Here is a 22531-nt window from a genome sequence, read left to right as displayed (position 1 = left end):
TTCAAAAGGAAACACTTTTATTAACTTAAATGTCAGGATTGTTAAAAGCCTACCTTGCCCTATACTAAGGTGGGATTTCCCTACCTGAATGAAACTAAGGACAGTCTGAGTCAAAACGTTCAACTTAATAGTCCGTCTGTGTCCAAAACCAATACGTGCCCTCACAACTAGAACAAAACAAATGTGCAAGGATATAAAAGTTTTTAAAAAACAGTGTTCAACATAAAGTTCTCAGCTTCTTCCAGCTCACAGCCTTCTCTCGGCACCCCTTCCCCAAGCATAAGAAAGTTACATAAAAAAGAGTTTTACAGTTTACCTTTTTCCAGTTCAAGGCAATATACTTCAGAATCAATCCTGGGGTTCCTTTACCCAAGTTCCAAGTAACACAAATCCAAAACAAAAGGGGTCTTGAGACTCCATTCCCAAGACAACACTTGTCCCTCAAGTCTCAGGGTTCCCTTCCTCAAGATTCAGTGTGTCACACAGGTTCCTTGGTACTTGCTCCTGTGCACCAAGTCACTTTTACTCAATTCCTTGTATTGGCCTCTGAGCTTACGGTGTACTTTTGGGTTTCTCTGGCTTTTCATTGTTCTCATTGTGGCCCTGTCACCATGTGTTGCACCCCTTTTGAAACTGTAGCTTTGTCACACTGCATTCACTCATTCAAGTTTGTTGTTTGGCTTCCTTCATCCTTTAATGTATTCGACTTCAAGGTTTAGTTTATTCGGCGTACAAAATATATTCGTGTTCAATTGCAGTTCAATGCGCACTTACGTTGCTCGATTATATTCTGTATTCAATGTATACTTGTTTGCTTCAATGTTACATTTCGCTGTTGTCGGTATTCACTGTGCATTTGCTTTCTTCAATGTCAGGTTTCCATATGGTTCGGTATTCAGTGTGCATTCGTTTTTAATAATTTCAAAATTCACAAATGTTACATGTTTAACTTTAATTCAGTTCAATCTTGAACAAGGTGTGAGTTTCATGCAGTCTGATTTTTAATTTTAGCCTCATTTATCTTTATTTGCCATTGGCCTTTCGTTATAGTTTCATGCAGTAAATATTTCACTTTCCTTAGTTGAAGACTTTCAATAACGTTCCTTCTTTTCTCCAAGGTACGTAGCCACTTCAACAATACTTTAATTGCTTAGCACTGAAGAGTTCATAGCATTCAGAGACTTTCGAAAACGTGCTTGTTGCTTTATAATACCACGCAACCACTCTGATACAAGTCTTTTGTTTCATTTAACAATAGCTGTTCACTTTACAAAGCTCGCGGTTAAAGTTACACCGGGTTTCTCTACCTTGGAAACTCACCGGCTCACTTTGCAGTCTTTTTCGGTAGTGCACTGGCCACAGACTTAAGGCTTTCCTTCTAGGGGGTCTTTCTCTGCCCCTCAGACACATGCTTTCCCTTTGATGGGATGAAGGACGGCCCCTCATTTGGCCTCCTTCCTTTGCATTGCCTCTGCCCCATGGGACTCCTGCTCCCAAGTTACACTTGCATGGACCCTCAGCATCTTCAATCCTCAGTGTTCTTCTCAGGCTGCAGAACGGCTCACCACGGCTCCATCAACGTCTCTTCTTCCACCTCTGACCACACTTCTTTTATACACCTGTGTTGTGTAAAGGGGTTGCAGATGTGAGTCCTTTCTTTTAATTGCCTGACTATAGTTAGGCATATTGGTAAGTCATGTCTGGTCTTTGCAATGGGGAAAATTAGGGGAGCTTGTTTATAATAGCCCATAAAGGTTGGGGAATGGTTAGGTTTGTCGTCTGTAGGAAAAGGAGAATACCATGTTTCATCCAAGGGATCCCCACTCCCAATCCTCAAGGACCCTCCACCCAGGTGATTCTCAGTCGCTTCTCCACCCCCAGTATCAGGATCCAAGAGCGATGGCCTTTCCCTGGCCACCTGCACAGTGGATACAAGGGGAGTAGGAGTGTGAATGCCCTCAGGTTTCTCACAATGCACATACCCGAAGTTCCCTACCATCACAAAGAGCCCACATCTATCCCATATTCATACCGAACGGGGTCTGTGGACTGACATGGCAACACTCATCAATTGCTTGATAATCAATTAAACTGTAGGTCACTGTTCCGATTCGCTTATCGCTTGATGTGCTTTGCACTCTAAAGTAAACTGCACTCCGAATGGGCGTGTGTGGCTGGCTACATACCCCGGAGCAGACGTTGGGGGAGACGAGAGTTGGTGTGCTCCTGCATACTGGGCCCTACTGTGCTCTCTCCCTACCTGCTGCCTCACCCTGGTGTGGTGCAGTTAGTTGTGGTGCAAATGTCCCAGAACCCATGCGTTCTAGGGCTGATGAATAGTCCTTCTATAACCATATTGATATTTTGCCAATTTCAGGCAACCGCCTCATGTGCAAAGGTGCTGATATCTGGGAAACGTGGTGGGGTGTCCAAATGGTATATAGCCAGTAATGTCCAGAGGGTACTAACAGTGAAATGGTGTGGAGTTGTGTAAGGAACAACACTCCACTAAGCCACAAACAAATGTAGAGTTTTGCTGGAATCTGGGGAAAGAGGTGGGGTGTCCAAATGTCATGTAGCCATTAATGTCTTGAGGGTACTGTGAGAAACCTGTGTCTCACCCGCTAGGGCCCAGGGATCTGTCATCCAGGTGGCCAGGACACAGCCATCTATTTTAGATCTAGTTCCTGGGTGTAGACTAGTGCAGGAGGATCTCCTGGATGAGGGCTCCTCGGGGAGTGGAGTGGAAGTGGGACACCGGAGGGTGAGACGCAGGATCCTCTTTCCAATAAAACCTTTTTCCCCATCCTACCAGGTAGGATAACTAGGAACTCAACCCCACCCCCTTTTCCAACACAAACATTTTCTCACAGACAGCTCACTGTGAGCAACAACAGACTAACACCAGATCCGTATACCTGACATGTCCCAACACAATGCTCAGACGGAGTCAGGCAGTTACTGATAATTACACACACCTGACTTCCATCACACTTCCTCCACAGATAAAAGGCAAAGTACGAAAGCATACTCTGAGTGAGGCAAGACACCGGAGGAAGCAGCAGTTCCGAGATGGCAGTTAAATATGAAGAGAAAGACGGCGAGACCAGAAAGGGTTGCAAGGAGGGGATTACCCTTTGCCTTTTCAGAGGAAGAAAACTGTTACTTTCACAAGCCCTCGGGGATAAGAAACATAAGACCAGGAATTAAAGCTGAAGAAGGGTACTTTGTGTGTCTAAGGTAACCAGGGCTTTCCCGCATCGACGGCCAAGGTGGGGAGGAGCGATTGCCACTGTGGTACTGTCCTTACCTCTGAAAACAAAGCTGCTCCAGCTAAGTCAGCACAGCCGGTAAGTCAGGGAGACTGATAGCAGACCGGTCTGTGTTAGAACCAATGTTGCAAACGGCAACATTGAGGAAATCTGCAAAGAACAAAGTTAAAGGTGTATGTGAGGAGTGACACAAATATAATTAAATAGTGAGTGAACTTTTGAAACCAAAGGGGATGTCATATACAGAGTGGACCGGTGCCACATGGGTGCTCATTTCAAAGGTCTCTGTTAGGTTTCCAACTGAGAGTGTAAAATTGTAAACTGCAGAATCGAAGTGGTCCTAAAACGGGTCAACCCAAGCCCTGTGTACATTTGAAAGTATTCAATGGCAAAAAAGAACTTTAATTGGTCCGAGCCTGGCTGAGGGAAACTAATTGTAAACAAGGGATCTGAGCCCGACTGAGGGGTATCAGGGGTGAACTGTGAGTACAACGAGAAAAGATTGTGGTACAAAAGGGGACATGTGCCCGGCTATGGGGGATTCAGGGCGAAGAGTGAATTGCCCTACTTGAATACTTGGAAAGGAACTCTTTCCTTTGTTTGATACATTTGCTCTGCATCAAGAGACTTTATTTGGATAACTTATGAGATTTGGGCATAGAAGGCCCTGATGCTTATAATAGAACTGGGTCCTTGTGCCGAAGAAGCCCAAGAGTGTGCTATGCTCGAGTGAACTGCCTTGTCCTGTGCTGAATACGTGGGGAAGGTGGCCTGAACATCCTGACTTGTCATTTTGTGACCACTTCTTTATTTTTTCATTAATATTTTCCCACACTATCTGTAAATTAGCTGTAAGGATTGGCAATAGGTTTATTTTTTTAGACCCTTTTTTATTTTGACGAGACTCCAATAGGGCTGCATTATTATTATTTGATGGTCGTAGCTTGCACCTTTGAACTGTGCTCACTTGTGTCTCTTACTTTGATACCATGCCTTCCTTGCCTATGGTGTCAGTAGTGGGATGTAACTCAATTGAAACAAATTGGGGAACCCTACAATTCCAGAAGCTTAGTCACAGAGCCTCCAACCCCTCTGTTGCCACGAAAGAATCAATAGCTTCGATATGGGCTGCAGTGCGCTTTACTAATCCAAAAAATAAATAAAAAATAATCTGTTGCAGTAGAGAGTCTACTATCCCTCCTGGGAAAAGAGGAATTAATCCCACAGACTTAGTTTTTTGCATTTTTTTATAACTCTGTTTATTAAGTTTTAGACAAAACAATCGTAAAATCAAACATGAATCATAGGCATATAACAGATGCAGGCATTATGGCAGTATCAAAAGCGGACCGTGAGACAGTTGTGAGACAAGGCAGGTAACCAATGTTAACAGTGGCACTGATCGACTTCCACCAGCGGATTTATTTCAGTGAGCATCCAGCCATTTGCCCCATATTTTTTCAAATTTGCGGGGCAGCCCTGCGCGTTATAGATCCGGCGTTCTGAGGCTGCGCATCTGTCTAATTAGTTACTCCAATGGTTCAGGCACAGCGGATCGGCAGAGCCCCATTTAGCCGCAATAAGTCTTTTGCCTGCCCCCAAAGCAAGTGTCAGAAACATTTTCCCATATTTAGACAGGTCTACTTCCCCCCAGATGCCTAAGAGTACCATTTTGGGATCCCTAGGGATTGGCGTCGCCATGGCAACAGATATCATGTTAATACAGTTCTCCCAGAAGGCCTGTAACACCCGGCAGTCCCATATCATATGGTAGAAGGTAGCAGGTTCAGCGTTGCATCTGATGCATGTCTCGTCCTCTACTCCCCCTGCCCCCCATCTGGCCAATGCGGTACGTGAGTGATATGAGCGATGAAGGATTCTAGAGAACCGATTTCACTAGGGGACATTAACGCATCTACCCAGTTTTCTGGTTCCAGTTGCCCTACATCTCTTTCCCACTTTGCTTTGAGCCCATCAAGCTGCGTGGCCCAGAAGGAGTTAAGGGCCTGGTAAAGAGTGGAGGTAACCTTAGAGGAGATGCATTGCAGGAGGATATTGGTCTCAATGGGAGAGCAGGGGGGTATGTTTGTCGTGTCAGGGAATTGGGTGCGAATGGCGTGGGCAAGCTGCGCATGTCGAAACCGGTCCATGGGTGCCAGGTCAAATTGCTCTTGCATGGTCTCAAAGTCCAGGAGGTGACCCCCTTGTATCACATGTGCTAGTGTGTGTATTCCTTTTGCGAGCCAGTGACCAAAAGAGCCCATTTTCACTATTTTCGGAAGGAGCGCCTTGTGCCATATGTGTTGGGATAGTGCCGTCTTTCCTTTCCAGCCGATTAGTTTGTGTGCATCCCGCCAGGCCCGACGGATATGGTGCGTCATTTTGGGCATCGTCGGGAGTTTGGTTATGGGTGGCGTACACAATCTGCAGCGGGGTTAACGGGGCCATGATCTCTAGTTCAATACGAATGTGTGGTAGTGTGGGGTCTGCGTGCATCCAGTCGTTTACTACCCCGATATGTGTCGCAAGGTAATAGGTGCGTATACAGGGTAAACCGATGCCTCCCTCCCATACTGATCTCTGGAGCGTATTGAGGGCAACCACAGACTTAGTTTTGATACCCCCTCGTGGGTGTTATGAAAGATTGGCCCCAAATTCTGGCCCGGCCTGGAAGTTCAGTATAGACGTTATAGCAGGCATCATTGATCCCGACTTCCGGGGAGACATAAAGGTTCTCTTACAGAAACATGGCGAGATCCCATTTGAAGTACATCGTGGAGACAAAATTGCCCACAGGATTCTTGAAAAAGCTCTATTTCCGCATTTTAGAGAAAGTGAACCAGAGGAAACCGAGAGAGGTACCTTGGGCTTTAGGGAAGCTGATGAACAATCAAGCACTGAAGAGAAAAAGGGTCAAGAGCCTACCATCTGTACCGATCTAGCCTTCACCCAGCGAAATGACCCAGCCCTCGCTGAGGCCGTTTTACAAGCAATTCCCGAAGTAGAGAATGCAGAAAAGGGAAGCCCTTTCTTCTTAAAACAAGGATTACTATATAGAAAAGAAACATCCACAGAAGGCTTCAGTAAGGCCCAGTTGGTAATCCCCCAAACACACCGAAGGATCGTGCTCGAGATTGCTCATTCCTATCCGACCGTCCATCCAAAACCCAGACACACATCAGCGTGAAGTTTTATTGGCCAGGTATCCATGCTGATATAAAAACCTTTATTCAGACATGTGAAATATGTCAGAAAACCAGTACTCGCATCCCATTGCCTGTCCCTTTGAATTATTTGCCAATCATAGAAGTCCCTTTTTCAAGAATTGGGATGGACATCATTGGAACTTTATAAACATCTGGACTGTGCAACAAATATGTCCTCGCAATTGTTGACTACGCGAACATGTAACCGAGGCATTCCCATTGTGGAACAACACCACTCAGCAAATTCTAAAGCACCTCCTACGGTATTTTTCCAGGGCTGGCTTTTCTAAGGAAATCCTAACGGATCAAGGCTCACATTTTATGAGCAAGCTGTTAGGAAAGATTTCTCTTTACTGCACCTTTCCTTCCATCTTTATGGACCCCCAAACGTTTTGCTTTTATTTTTCATGCTGACCTGCACATTTTGCAGTCGAGTGAAACCTTAAGCTTCACTGCATTGGCTTTTGCTCACATGTTATTGGGGAAACTGACATGTCCTTCAGGCTGTCAGTACTGGAAAACATTGTTTCCCCTAGTTGTGTTACTGTGTTACTACTTGTGGGTACTTTGTATCACTTGTGGTAACTTTGTATCATTGTACAATGCAGCTTACACTGGAATAAAATGGGGTACACTTTTTGTTTTGTGGGGAAACACGTGTCGAGGGGATTGTCCAATGTTGCAAATAAAAAATATGAATAACCTATTGGATTATGGAGACAGTGTCTTTTACTGTTGTACATCATCATTTTGAAGCATGGATACCAATTTGATTATAAGTGCCAAATAAACAACAATAGTCAAAAGGACTTGGAGCGCTAGACTTAAGTGACTGGACTTTCTTCTTGCTACACTTTTTTTGTTTTGCCCTAGTGTAACACTCGGAGGATTACTCTAGGTGTGCTAAAAGCATAAACTGGTGGCAGCAGTGACGTTTTCCTATTTTTTTTTTTTTTTTGGGCTTTTCTTTTTAGCCTTACTGTGTTTACCACGTTTGGCTTCTAACTGTGGCTAGTGTTCAAACATGGATATGCCACATGGTTTTTCGCTTGTCCTTTGGCCATCTTGTTCTTTAACCTTCTTCCTGGCCTGTGAGGTCAGGAAAATCCTGATAAGAACTTCCAGTGCCCGGGAAAGCAGCAGCTTTTGACAGGCTACTGGAGGGCTGTGTGTGTGTTTGATGGCAGGATGTGTGTTGTGTGAGAAACCCAAGGGTAGTCTCCCCATAAGACCTTGTGAATCCCTTATTCAGGTGGACAGGACATGGCCATCGCTGTTGGATCCAGTTCCTGGGGGTGGACCAGTGGGGGAGGATCACCTGGGTTGGGGAAACCCAGAGTTATGCTTGGGGGAATACCCCAGGTGAGACAGGGTATGGTGCCAGAGAAGGCGAGAAGGGCCAGATATCTGAGGCTTTCATGGGCTGTACTACATCTGCCTCCCTTCTTCCTGTTAGATCTCTCAGGCCCCGATCCAACAACCCCTCCGTATGTAATCGATCCTCTAAGGTCCCAAAGTTGGTTATACCCAAAAAACATAACTCCAACAATCATTGTTTCACGGTCTTCATTTGAATACTCCCAGTCATTCTTCTTCCTGTCCTTCTGACTGCTGTCTCCCGCGCTCCCAACCTACTCTGGTAAAATACTACAGTTCCCACAATCCCTCTTGTTTATTTCACTGCTCAAGCTATTCCTGTTTGCCCCACAAACCCTACCAATCCTGTCCCTCTGATTGTCATTTTCCGAATAACCAAACCATCATGACAGAACACTACCATTCCCACAATGCCCTCTGTTCTGTTCTCCATCCCAGTCATTCTTGTCCATTTAACAAACCCCTCAAAACCTACCCTTCCGAAAGAACCCCAAACACAAATACGAAGACTATAATTCCATGTATCACTTCTTTCCCTTCCGACTCTGTAGGATGTTTGGAAACTCTACAAACCGATTTTTCTGATACTACAAACCGTTCATTTTCTGACATGAACGCTGGTTTACGGTCTTGTAAAAAAGCTGTGTAACTGACAAGTCCTGACAGAAGGGTCAGGCTAAGTCAGTCAGTTAACTTAAACCACATACACCTGAAGGCCCTTCCTTTTCCCCACAGGGATAAAAGGTGGAGCAGGAGAGTGCAGTACGAGCAAGGTGAGTACAGCAGACAGCAGGATGAGACTGCTACCACGCAGCAGTTCAAGAGAGGGCAAAAGGCAGCAGGAATTGAGAGGGTGGGGAGGAGAGAAGTGACTTTGCCCTTTTCGTCCCAGACCTGCAGAGCCTTTGTGGAAGAGTGCCTAAAACCGGGAACAATAGCACAAGTGTCCAGCAGCAGATGTCAGCGGTACACGGGGCAAACCTATGCCGATAAGCAGGGGCGAGGGAAGCTCCGGTGCCTGTGGTACCGGCCTTGACTCCAGAGAGGCAACAACTGTCTCGGGAGGATAGCACAGGGGCAACGTGCTCATCTTGGAAGCAAGACTACGCAGAGCAACACAGGTTCGATCCCTGGGTCCGCGCCTAGAAACCTCTGGCTATTAAGCATATTATAACATATATCATATATCATGTCATAGCCAAGCCGGTGAGTCGAGGGGAGAATCGATAAGAACCGGGCTGTGTTGAATGAGAGTCGCAAAAAGTGGCAGGTTTTGAACCAAACTGTAAAAAGTGTGAAGGGGAGACCAGCAGCAGAGGGACACCGGCACCACGTGGGTGCTAACTCAAGAGACTCTGGTCGAGCCCCATATGAGAGAAAACTACAGATACCAGACGGCCATGGCGGCCCAGCGAAATAGATCAAAGTGGTCATACATTGGGTCATGTTAAATCGCTGTACAATCAAGACTTTGATCTGCAAGCATTGTGAAAGAAAGGGGAGTGTATCCCATAACACTTCAGAGTAAAGCGAATGTGAAGTAAAGAGGGGTCCGAGCCCGACTGAGAGAGATCCAGAGTTAAAGCTCTCACCCAAAGTTGATTAATAAAGGAACTTTGATATATTTGTGGAATACGATACAAGAAGGGTCAGCACCCAGAGGAGGGGGACCCAGGGGGCGAAGCCATCACCCTATGTGAAACTGTGATAAACAATTCAGAAGGGTCAGCGCCCAGAAGAAGAGGACCCAGGTTTGATCCCAACACCCAGCGAACATTGGAACAAACTTTCATTTGGTTAAAGGTACTTTTGTTCTGTTGTTTGAACACGTCAGGTCCTCGAAGGCAAGAGACTTTCAACTGAAAGCTTGAGTGTTCAAAGCTGAACTATCATCTCGTGCTAGGAAAATCCTAGTGCGTGACCTGAGAGCTGACATTGGAATTGTCATCTCGTGCTAGAGAAGCCTGAGACTGCACTGTGCTCCAAGCGCCCATCGCATTCTGACATATTATTTCAGAACACTTCTTCCTTTTCTTAAGAACTATCCAACACCCCTTTGTGTATTAGTTGTGAGGGTTGGCAATAGGTTTCTTAGAACAGGCCCTTTTTTATTTTGACCCAAAGCCACTAGGACTGCCTTATTTTTGATTTGATGGTTGACGCTTGCTCCCATCTTAGATTTAGGTTTAGATTAGGCGTTGTTCCAACCTGCATACCAAATTAATTGTTCAATAAACACCCTTGAACTGTGATCACTTGTGCCTGTCTTACTTGTTGTCACCATGAGTTCCTCATATTTGGGACTGGCTGGTCCCAATACTCAAACTGGTGTCAGTATGTCTGAGTCATATGCACTAATGTTCTACCAGTGGTCCTGATTGGATCACTACTGGGGGTGTGTGTGTGGGCAAGTCCTGCCATTGGCTAGTGAGGGCAGCTGCTGTTACCTGGCTTTTAGAATGAGAAGAGGACCCCTGGACCCATTCCTCAGATCCTAGAAAAACCTGAAGGAGCCAAGACTTCTATCCAGCTGTGAGAGCTCCAAAAAAAAAATGAGACCCGTCGGAAGGAGGCCTGGCTGCGCTGCAGTGACCATCCGAAATTGCTTACCTGACCTGAGTCCATTCCTGAGAGGGGTCCTGCATCGAGTTTTGCTGCATTCTTAATTCGAGAGTCCTTGCAACAATGAAAGACACCAACCGGAGATCAGATACATCCTGCAACCCCTGCAAATCGAGGACTGCTACTATCGTCGGGGGGGAAAAGCAACCTCTGACTCTCTTCCTTTGTCCTGCCAAGTGTGGGGAAGAACCGGAGTACGGGGGTAAGTTACAGTGATTCTTACCTACCCCTATACTCCCATTATAGGTCTATGGGCTTAACAATATTGGCATTGCCATTGCTTGCTTGCCCAAGACTTCTGAATGTTGGGGCTACTTCTGTTAGCTAGTTTAACTTGTACTCTGGCAATTAGAACCCTTCACTGGACCCCAGAAAGCCTACCTGCATTTTTTCCTGCCTCAATGATTCTGTGGAACTTTACCTGAACTATTGGGCACAAGGCCCCAGACAACTTAGGGCTGAACATTATTAGTTGGGGATCATTCTCTGTGGACCTTGAGTGCATATTAATAACCTTAACTTCCTTTTGCAGGAGTTTGTGATGTATATTATGCCTCTGATAAGTGAATGTATATATTTAATCTATTTTGCTAGTGTTGTCTGACAACTCTACTTGCCAGTAGTCAGTTTTCTATAGTGTGTTTTCTCCACCCTGTCTAAGTGTAATTTGTGATTCCCATTGTGTGAACTCATTGTGGGCCATTTACAAGCTCACCACCTCTGAAGAATTTAGCCTAGATCACCTGTAACAGCTTCCAGAGTCTCCTAACTTTGCCTCTCACATGAATGGTTTAGCCAGTGTTCAACTGTTAACAGTGAGCACATAAAAAGTAAGATATATACAACAGAGCATACAGAATGTGTTCACAAATTAAATGCATAAGAAAAAAGAAGAAAAATTATGATATATGCAATTCTATTTCTCCTTTTGGTGAATGTGTATACATATTTTATAATGATTTGTGTGACAATACGTACCTGTAACTTTTATATGCTTAGTGTGTAATATAAATGTACTTTTTCACTTAATACGTATAAAAATTGAATTACTGTTGTTGCTGTGTGTGGACTTATTGTAGCCCTAGACCACTCTCACAGCCTTCCTGAAACAATCCCTGGCGTGCTCCGGTTAGGTTTTGGCTAATGCATGGGTGCAGAAGTACTCTGAATCAAAGGTGGCATGTTTGGGGCTAAATACTTTTATTAACCAATAAAGCAGAAGAAAAACCTATCTTTCCCTATTCCTAAGAAGGGTTTCCCTGCTTCAACTACAGATCTAAGGGGGCTGTGAGGATGTCTGTTAGCGTAAAAGTGTCCACCGTCTTGTGTTAGAAAACCTTAATTCTGTCCCTTATACTAGAAACTACAGAATAAAGCAGTACTGTTCTTGTCCCAGGAGAATGACTCGCATCTCATGGGTTATGGTCAAGGTTCCCTACAATATGTTCTTCGTAGGCCAGGAGAATGCCTCCCTTCTCCTGACATTCAGTCTGATAGCCTGGGGTAATGACTCCCTACCCCAGGCCACAAAGTTCTAAACAATGTTTTTTTCGTGGGCCAGGAGAATGCCTCCCTTCTCTTGGCATTCAGTCTCAGTTTCAAATGGCTATGGGGAATGACTCCCTTCCCCAGGCCTCTTGGACCTTCCTCAGTCTGAGTTACCAGGAGAATTAATAGCTTCTCCTGGTAATCTTAAAACATTATTTTGCAACCAGGGGGGACTGACCCCCTTTGCTTTGTCTTCTCTTGATTAGGTTTCACACCTATAACACTCCACCCTGAGTGTTAGGAGGGTCCTCGGCCCTGGCTTCTCTTCTTTGATTTGGCCCACTTGGTCCACTTCTCTGCCAAGTACTGCCACAAGGAAGATGACTTGTATCACTCTTGGTTTGGGTCCCACTCTGGTTTCTCTTCTTCTTTGGTTTGGCCCACTTGGTTCACTTCCCTTCCAATTACTGCCACAAGGAAGATGACTCGTATCACTCTCTTGGTTTGGAACCCAGAACCTGGTTTCTCTTTTTCTTCTTGGATTTGGCCCACTTAGTTCCTTCCTTGCCAAGTACTGCCACAAGGAAGATGGCTCGTATCACTCTCTTGGCTTGGGTCCCACCTTAGTTTCTCTTCTCCTTCTTTGATTTGTCCCACTTGGTTCACTTCCTTGCCAAGTACTGCCAAGAGGACGATGGCTCGTATCACTCTTAGTTTGGGCCCCAGACCTGGTTTTCTCTCTCTGGGTTTACCCCTGCCACCATTGTGATGGACTCTCCCTCTCCAGGTCTCCTTATGGTACTTGGGGTCCTCAACCCTTCGCTGCTGATCGACTTTCTTTGTTCTATTATAATTAACAGGAGAAGATCTGTAGGCTTTCTGCCCCTGTCGTGCCACCCAGGCGTTATGGTTGCAAAGGAGCCTCCGAGTCTCCTTTGCCACTCTTTACCTTGTTGGGGGCTTCGACACGTCACAGGCGCTTCCTGGGATGGCAGGCGTTCCGTTCAGCTTTTCCAGTGTCTTCCCTTTGGCTATGCAGCAGCATTCCCGGCTGCTTTCTGCTTTCCTTCCTCCTCTCGGTGCTGCTGGACACTGGCCTGTTCCTACAGACGACCTGATCATCGGATAAAGCGGGCTGCTAGCATCCTTGGAGTTCTCCCTCCCCAGATCAGAGACTCAGGTTTGTATGTCCCGGATTCAGTGCTCAGCAAACCTGTTGTCTTCCGCGGCTGCCTGACACAGTGTTTAGTACATTGTTGATTGTTATACAGTGTGGCCAGTAGTGTCTGAGCCCATTGTATAAGTCCTTTGTCTCTTTTGCATGTCTCATCTCCATTTCTCCGGTGGGCCAACTCGTTCAAGTACTTGGAATACTTATGTTTCTGATGTTTGTGTTAGGCAGAATCCTGTGCAGTTCCCTTGGGGAACACTGCAAAAAGATTAAGACTACAGGAGTAAGCAGTAAACCCAATTGGTAGCAGTCTGTACCACCCAGATTTACCTGGTAGCTGTGGCTGAGCAGTCAGACTTCTCTCAAGAAGAGTTGGGCAGTATACAGAGGATACACAATAGGGCTAAAAACACAGTAGAGCAAGCAAACACTGACCAGAGCTTTGTATCAAAAGTATATAATTATTTATTAAACACACACTTTAGAAAATACACTAACACTATTAATCAAAGCAAGTTCAAAACACAATCAGAAAAGTATACACACCTCCCTTAAGGATTATTAGACAAGTCTAAGTCAAAACACCACTTTTTCCCAAAGCAGAGGTGAGCGCGTAACTTAGATGGCACTCCAATAATTAAGTAAAAGGGAGAGAAAAAGGTAGGTCATGAAAATAAAACAGTTCCCAACACTTTTAAAAGACCAAAACAAGTTAAAGAAAGCAGAGTCTACTGTAGAGCCAAAGTTCATAGGCCAGGTCCACTTTAAATGGAGCAAGGTGAAATGTGCCCAAGATCACACAGTTTAGAAATGCATTCAAGTCTTTGTGAAAATGTTCAAAAGAGGTTGGGTTGATTCTGAAGGTAAAGTTAGAAGGTCTGGGGGCCAACCCAGTTGGAAAGCAAAGGATTTAAGGGTCACCTTTAGCAAACCGTAGAAAGGGAGGCCAGGTGGAACACAGTACCTTTTAAAGTTGAGGAAGCTCCAGCGGTGGCAGTTGTTCCTGGCAGCGGGTGCAGTTTGTGGTTTTGACCAGGGGAAGAGAGGATCTCGTTGAGGAGGAAACTTGGAGTCATTGCACTACCGGTGGTGTCGTCGTTGCAGATGGCTCAGCTTCTCCCCTCTTTGGATTTCTTAGGTCCTGTGGCGACTTCTGAAGTTCCAGTCCCAAAAGCCCTGCTTTTATGCAGAAAAACCCCCATTCAACAGCCTAGCTGTCACTCATACATGCTAAGTGGTGAGCCGGGCGGCTCACCACTGGGTCAATCAGAACAGAGTGCGACTTGAGTTGCTAAGGCAATGCAGTCCAGGGTGCCCATTCCCCCACCCACACATCCTGTGGAACCTAGGCAGAGTGGCACCAGTTGGAGGGCTTCTGTGGAGAAGCCCACCAAAAAGTGGAACAAAGGGCCCGACCTTGGTTGGAGTTACAGAGACTGACACGAGCGCCATTTTAGAAAAGAGTTCTGGCAAAAAGACCCAACCAGTGATTTAATATTAAATAAATAAACCAGCGGTATCTTTAACATTGCACCAAAAAGTGGTGCGTTTAAAATCAATCGGAAAATCCCATAGGAAATATTCCGGTGGAATATTTTGCGTGGTAACCACTGCCACCAGCCAGAAACTCGACAAGGGGGGACTGGACAGTGCCCCCTTGGAAACGGACCCAGGGCCAATCGAATTAACCCCTTCCAGTACTTCCACAATATGATGGTTTGTACTGGTTCTGTTCACAATTTTGGACTAGTAAAGTCAATGGTGACTTTACATGCCCTGGGAGACAGTAGTCAGTCCCAGGGTATGGAGTCTATGTTTGGGGGTCACTATGACACCCCTGTGTTACTGCACTGAGGGTGCTGTGTAACACACACACAAAAACAGATGATACCCTATGGAGTAAAAAAAAAACATAGCCCATAAGCACACAAAAATTCAGACATACCTCAAATCATGCCTAAGGGTGGGAGGAAAAGAGTCTCACTCTTAGCAGGAGAAAAAAACAAACCTCAAAAATCCAGCAAAGCTGCTGGGGGACTCACTAGGTTTGGGAAATTAGCCTTATAAGAGAATTCTTCCTAACAGTTTGTCTTTGTCTCAGTACTTTCCAGAACCTTGAGATAGTCTGCCTTATAACAGTGCATAGGTCTACCGTCTAGAAAGAGGTTAGCAGAAGAAGAGGCTAGAGTATGTCTGGGTGTGATGTCTCATAATGGATGTACCCTAGATCGTTGTCCAACCCCCTAAGAGGTCCGGGGGGATCCCTCCACATGAGATCCTCCATCATTAGATCCTCCCTCATTATACCATCCCCGGGGGCTCTCGGGTAGCAGTCTCACTTCCCTGGGCTCATGGGGAAAGGGCTCCTCCTCAGAGAGAACTGACGGCATCCAGTGATCTGTCGCACTAACCTCTGTGTCTTCCCTTTTCATCAGAATAGGGTGGCCTCCCAAAATCCTCCCACCAGTTCTGATTTTGGAAATCCATCATAACAGTACCAAAAAGCTCACCAGGGTTCCTTTTCCTTTTTGGGAACCTTCAAACAGGTGCAAAATAATAGCAACCTAGATCATGCAGAGGAGTCAGCTGCAGTGTTCCTCAAGCAAACGGATAATGGGAAACACCAAGGAGCCACAACCCCTTGGGGCCTGGTCGCCGCACAGGCAGAGAGAGAAGATGGAGACCCGTGCATGATCCCAGCAGAGAGGTCCGATGCCACACCGCTACCCACAGGAGGGAGAAAGCTACTGCAGCAGAGTGCGGCCCCATATGGAGAGTCACCAATCAAGACAGGCAATGTATGCCGGTGAACTTTCAGCCCCACTAACCGACAGGAAATAAAACAAGGAAACCATCTCTCTCTGCCCAAATGTACCGCATCGGCAGTCCGTAGCACAAACGGGAACATTGCTCCCTCTATGCCACCATTTTCGAGGAGCAGTGAACCCACGTGGAAATAGATTTCCCCTTTCACACCCTCGTCCCAGGAGGGGGAGGAAGGAACAAGATTGGCTTGGGAAAGTTGGCCAATCAGGACAGGGGGTAGGGGAGAGGGGGATTAAACAGTGGGCAGGAAAAAAGAAGTGAGATTTTCCTTGTAAGGTCAGCTGTGGAGGTGGAGGTGGACCAGGAGACCAACAGGGGGTGGCAGATTGAGGAGGTGATTTGTGCAGCAGGTGCGTTATTGGCTTAGGAGTGAAAAGGGGTACTACAGCGTGAGTGATCATGTTTGTGTGGCAAGTAAGTTGAAGTTAGTGTCAGGAGTGGATGTTAAGTGTATGCAACTCAGTGAAAGGAGAGTGTTTGAGCAGTAGTGGTGGGAGGAGGAGAGTGGTAGTGGTGAAAGGAGGAGAGTAATAGTGGTAGGAGGAAGGGAGTTGTGGTGGGCGGAGGAGATAGTATTGGAAGGAGGAAAGTAGTAGTGAGAGGAGTAGTGTTATGAGGAGGAGAATAGTTGCAGTAGAGGAAAAAGGGACAGAGGAGAGGGGAGTAGTAAAGAGTAGTGGGGGGAGGAGTGGTAACATGAAAGGGTGGGGACAAGGATAGGAGGAGTTTAACATCCAAGGGATGGAGAACTGGTGGGCGTAGTAAGCCAGAGTTGAGCGATAGTAAGTGTAGAGGAGAAGTGAGTGGCTGTGACAAAAAGAGCCTGAAGACTTCAGAGACTTTAAAACATGGGCGAGAGGAGGGAAAGCTAGAAATTCCCTGAGGGAGTTTACATAGCTTATTTTTAGGGAGTTACCATTCGAAGAAGGCAGGTAGGGAAGAAGGCAGTAGCACTAACAAGGGATTATGGAAGGCCTGGGTTTGGGTGTAAACCCCAAAGCAGATGAGGGGGACAACCCAACTGCCCACACAATACCAATACAAACTCTTGACCTGATACTTGGTGTGGTTTTTGTGCCATATGTGGCACCAGTCTCACAGACCGCTGCACTGGACACTAAAGCACACGGTCCTGCTGAACCAGTTGCGGATGACCAGGGGAAGCCAGGAGAGGGATCTGACTTTATGGAGCCCTGATCTGGCCACCACAGTCGGAACGTACTGCTGAAAATCAACATGGGCTCGATAAAGTCAGATACCTCTCCTGTTTGCTCCCAGTCCTCCCCAACTTGAAAAATGTATCTAAATTCCAAAGTCATTGCATCAAATGCGCTGATCCAGTACGGCCAATTATGAAACATTTCTGAGGAACATCAGTCAACTAGAATATCAATATTTTGTGAAATGCAAATCCACACTTAGCCCAGTAAATACACTTTTATTTTCCTTTTACCAATGAAATTACCAATCAAATCAGACAAAGCTGCACAAAACTTCCCAAACCAATCCAGGGGTGCATGTATTTTTTTCCATGTTTCTGGGCATGTTTCTGGCAGATCGATTGAACGGCGCCAAAGTTACAATTATCTCAAAATTGCATCTTCTTATAGAAACACCAACTTAACCATAACTATAGTTATCAACAACTCTGTGATCTATATGAACAAAGACATAAAATGTGTCCATATATCATTTGAGCAGACGGAAAATAAAGTTATTTGTGTCCAGTTTTTCAAAAGAAATCCATATTTATATGATCATTTTCTTTTTCTTGTTTCTAGGAATGCATTAACTCCAGCACACTGCTGCCCAGCTGCTGGCATTTTGTATAACACCAACACTTTGGAATCCTTCAAGTCTTGTGATAAGAAAGCAGTTCTTGAAAAAGTCGCAAATGAGGTGAGAAAAAATACACAAATATGACCACCATATGTTTTACTTCATTCACGAAAATCGATACACAGATGATACAAGACCCCATTCACTGGTACTAGTATGTGCATAGACACAATGGGCCAACACATAGTGCAAATTGCTTTCTATATTGTGTTCTGCTAGGAAGTTCTCTGCCAATCTACCACATGCTGCTGGATGTTGGATGTTGCATAACCCTGAAGTGTATTCTGGCATCAGTGCCCGTGCCCACCCACTGACCTGATTAACGAAAGAGGGGGGCAAATATCCTCAGGTGCCCAGTGTTAGGGAGAATTCTCTGTAAAGGCTAATTTCCCAAACCTAGTGAGTCCCCCAGCAGCTTTGCTGGATTTTTGGGGTTTATTTTTTTCTCCTGCCAAGAGTGAGACTCTTTAACCCTCACTCTTGGACATGATTTGAGTGTGTTTCTTTGACTCTATATGTGTTCTATGGGCTACGGGGTCTTTTACTCCATAGGGCTTCATGTGTTTTTGTGATTACACAGCACCCTCAGTGCAGTAACACAGGGCCATCATAGTGACCCCCAAACATAGACTCCATACCCTGGGACTGACTACTGTCTCCCAGGGCATGTAAAGTCACCATTGACTTTACTAGTCGAAGATTCTGAACAGAACCAGTACAAACCATCATATTGTGGACATACTGGTCGGGGCAATTCGATTGCCCGGGGGTCTGTTGTTCGAGGGGGCATGTCTCCGTCCCCCCTGATCGAGTTTTGGCTGGTGGCAGTGGAAACTACTTTTTATATTCGACCGCAAATATATCCCTATGGGATTTTCCCATTGTTCGAGGCTACCACTTTTTAATATAGCCTCGAACATACCGCCGGTTTATTAAATTAATATAAAATCGCCGGTTGGTATATTTTGCCGAAACTCGGTTCCAAAATGGCGTTTGTGTTCGCTTCTGTGACCCCAACCCAATTCGAGCTCTTTGTTCCACCTTTTTGGCGGGCTTCTCCACAGAAGCCCTCCAAGTGGTGCCACTCTGTCTGGGTACTTAGAAGGGGTGGAGGGGAATTTAGGCACCCTGGACTGCGTTGCCTTGGCAACCCAAGTCGCACTCTTCTCTGGTTGGCCCGCCCGGCTCACTACTTAGCATGTTTGAGTGAAAGCTAGGACTTATGAATGGGGGTTTGCTGCATAAAAGCAGGGTCTTGGGGACAGGTTCTTCAGAATCCGCCACAGGACCTAAGAATCCGAAGAGGGAGAAGCTGAGCCGACCTGCAACGAGGACACGACCGGTGGAGCCCCGCTGAACTGTCTCACCACTTTTCCCAACGACAGAGGAGATCTCCAATCCGGAGAGTCTTCTTCCTTCGACTGGTGGGGATAACCAGTCTGCCGTCCCTTTTCGCTTCCTGGAGCATCTCATGGCCGCCTTGCCCGTGCCAAGCACCCCGGCAACCGGGATACCACACTTTACCACAACCGCGAAACAAAGGGTGGTACCTTTAACCGGAAAACTCCGCGGCTGGTTTCTTCCCTGGCAGTGCAACAACCTTCATCTTTCCTCCACCTCGAGATCTTCTCTTCCTCTGGACGACGCCGCGACTTGCACCCGCTGCCAGGAACAACTGCCCCCGCTGGAGGATCCTTTCCACATAAGGTACCGTGTTCCGCCTGGCTTCCCTTGCAACCGACTGTACGGGGTAGATTTAGCCCCCGGCTTTCGAACCTGGGTTGGCCTGGGACACCCTGGCTAAACTTTTCTGAGCCTAACTAAAACCTTTCTGAACTCCCTGCAAGACTTTTTAAGCCTAGTGTCATTGTGTGATCTTGGGTGCATTTGTGCCCTGCTCTCTCCAAGGGTGGGCCCGGCCTATGGACTTTGGCTCACAAGTAACTTTTGACGTTCCTGCCTTGCTTAAGAGTAGCTAAGTATTAGTGTGGTGTATTTTCCTACATTCTGCCTTTTTCCCCTCCCTTTTTCGTTAACTTATTGGAGTGCCATCTATAGTTAAGCGCTCACCTCTGTCTGGAAATAAGTGGTGTTAACTAAGACTTGTCTGATAAGGAATAAGGGATGTATATAGATTAATAGTAACTGTGTTTGAAGTGATTTACAATAATATGCTGGAGTGTTTCAACAAGTGTCTTTAAATAAATAATTATATACCTTGATACCAAAGCTCTGGTCAGTGTTTGCTTGTGCTATTGTGTCTGAGTGCCTATTGTGTATACTTTTACATACTGCCTTACTTTTCTTGAGGGAAGTCTGACTGCTCAGCCACTGCTACCAGGTAAATCTGGGTGGTACAGACTGCTACCAAGTGGGTTTACCGCCAACACCTGTAGTCCTAAATCTTTTGCAGTGGTCCTTAAGGGAACTGCACAGGTTTCTGCCTAACACTGGTGGCAGCGGTGGGATTTGTATGGAGTATACATTTTCGAGTGCTTTAAGAGACCTTAGTGCAACTAACCACAAAGCTTAGCACTGAAAAAGTAATCTTTCTAACATGTCAACTATGGAAAATTATAGTCAAGAGTCCCTTGCTATAAAAACTGCTGATTGTTTAAGAGTTCTCTGTAAGCATAAGAATCTCCTGACTAAATGCAAGAACATGGAATTGATAGAAAGGTTGTTAGCTAACCAAAGTCTGGATGATTGTTCAGAAGAACCTACCATGCCAGAAACTGTAGATAACAGTATAGAGATTGATGTTGATCAAAATGTTGATAATCTTGAGGAAGAGTCAGAAGAGGAGGGTGAGGCTGCTGTGACTGTCCCCCCTAGGCCTCTGTCTGCTCTGCCAGCTGTACCTACTGGACCTTTGCCAGGTCCCACACTTAGTCCTCAATATCTTTAGCTAGAGAAAATGAAACTTGAATTGGAGTTCAAGAGACTGAATACTCGGGCTGAACAAAGACACCAGGAACTGAACCAAGAACTCAGGCTAAGGGAAATGGAGCTCAAGCATGAGCTAGAAATGAAGAAATTATCTGTAGACAATGCTTCTCTCGCTGGCTCCTCTAGAAGTTCCAGTCCTAAAAGACCCCGGATGCCTAAGGAATTGATTGGTATGGATGAGCCTAAATTGGATGTGTTGGATTGGTTGTCTCTGTTTGAATATAATCATGGGCTCCAGAACATCACAGGAAATGACTTACTCACCTGGTTGTTCTCTAGGCTTCCCCCTGGTGCAACTGATGTGGTAATGGAGTTGGGGGAGGAGGATAAGAAGGATTATGAATGTGTTGAACTAGCTTTGATAGCTAGATTTGGGAAGACCCCTTCCCAGTATCTTAAGAGGTTTAGAACCCTCAAAAAGCATGATGGTACCCCTTGGGCTACCTGGGTGAGTGAAGGGTTGAAAAACTTAGAGGGATGGGTTAAGGATTACAAAGTGAACACTTATGAAGGTATACGAAATCTGTTTATGTTGGAGACAATTTATGATGCCTGCTCTCCTGAGCTCAGACAGCACTTGGCTGATTCAAAGGAATTAGATTCCAGAAAACTAGCTAAGGCTGCTGACTTGTGGGTTGCCAACAGGGCCACTCACAAGGATTCTGGGGTAACTCAGAAAAAGGATGAGGGGAAACAGCCTAAAAAGGACTCCAAAGAGAATTCTAATACTGCAAATTCCAAAGAGGGCCCCAAACAACACCATAAGGGTAAGCCACAAGGGAAACCAAGTCAGGCTAGTGTACCTTCTGCTCCCAGACCAGAAGGAGGTCAGAACAAGTCTCCATTCCAGAGAGCCTTTGGCTCTTGTTATGTTTGTAAGGTCACTGACCATGTGAAAGGAGATTCCAGATGTAAGGGTAAACCACCAGGGATCCAGCTTGCCTCCTTATCCTTCGCTCAAGAAGAGGAAGTCCCAATGGCAAGTGGAAACTTTCTACTGCTGGCTGATGAACCCATGGGAGTCTCAGCCAGTGTTTCTTTAGTCTCTCTGGGATTGTGGGAACAATAGAATTCAGATGTATATAATTCTATCCCAGATAATACTAAAGATTATTATAAGGACAGTGTCCAGGTGAATGGTCAGGAGTCTCCTGCCATTAGGGACACTGGGGCCAGCATAACTGTGGTGGATGAATCATTTTTCAAGGCAGAGGATGTTGCTAAGGCACCCAAATGCCTCACCAAGTTAGCTGGAGGGCCTGTGCAGGTGTGTCCCCAGTTACCAGTTCTCATCCAGTGCAATGATATGACTGTAAAGATACCTGTCAGTGTACAATGCGAGGTGCCAGGAAGGGTTCTGTTGGGTAATGACCTGAAAGCTCTTGGAGTTGTCACATACCCCCAGACCTCCTAGTAAAAGGTTACAGGAGCTCACTAAACCGGCAAGAGAGAAAACCCTGCGAGGGATATCTCAGGAGATGATGACAGATCACTCCTCTCCCCTTGGAGCAACTTACTGCATTGACTACCAGATCAGGAGCCAAGGGGCGACCCCAGACTCCAAGGAAAAAGCCAGCAGCAAGCACTCCAGTGCTTCCAACAAGGACTTCCCCTAGGTTGTCCAAAGTTACACCAGCAACTCCCCCTCCAGCTGAGGCTGAGAGGGTGGTTGAACCCTGTGTCGTTGAACTAGACTCTGAAGAAGAGCTAGTAGGAGGCCAAGACCTTATTGGATATTTAGATCCACCTGGCCATCCTGAGCTGCAGTCTTTACTGGCAGA

The 22531-nt window shown here is 45.9% G+C and overlaps 1 protein-coding gene across 3 annotated transcripts in view; it reads left to right on the top strand.

The window, feature by feature from the left end:
* Positions 1-22531, top strand: part of ATG7 (autophagy related 7) — a 2414869-nt gene that overhangs the window by 95066 nt on the left and 2297272 nt on the right. For all 3 annotated transcript variants that reach the window (XM_069643921.1, XM_069643922.1, XM_069643920.1), the window contains exon 4: positions 17744-17861. In XM_069643921.1, coding sequence (XP_069500022.1) covers positions 17744-17861 — 118 coding nt within the window. The remainder of the gene's footprint in view (positions 1-17743; positions 17862-22531) is intronic.

Source organism: Ambystoma mexicanum, chromosome 2p (assembly GCF_040938575.1).
Source record: "Ambystoma mexicanum isolate Mex_15411 chromosome 2p, UKY_AmexF1_1, whole genome shotgun sequence".
Classification (NCBI taxonomy): domain Eukaryota; kingdom Metazoa; phylum Chordata; class Amphibia; order Caudata; family Ambystomatidae; genus Ambystoma; species Ambystoma mexicanum.
The sequence above is the reverse complement of the archived record's forward strand: the minus strand, read 5'-3'. Positions and strand labels throughout refer to the sequence as shown.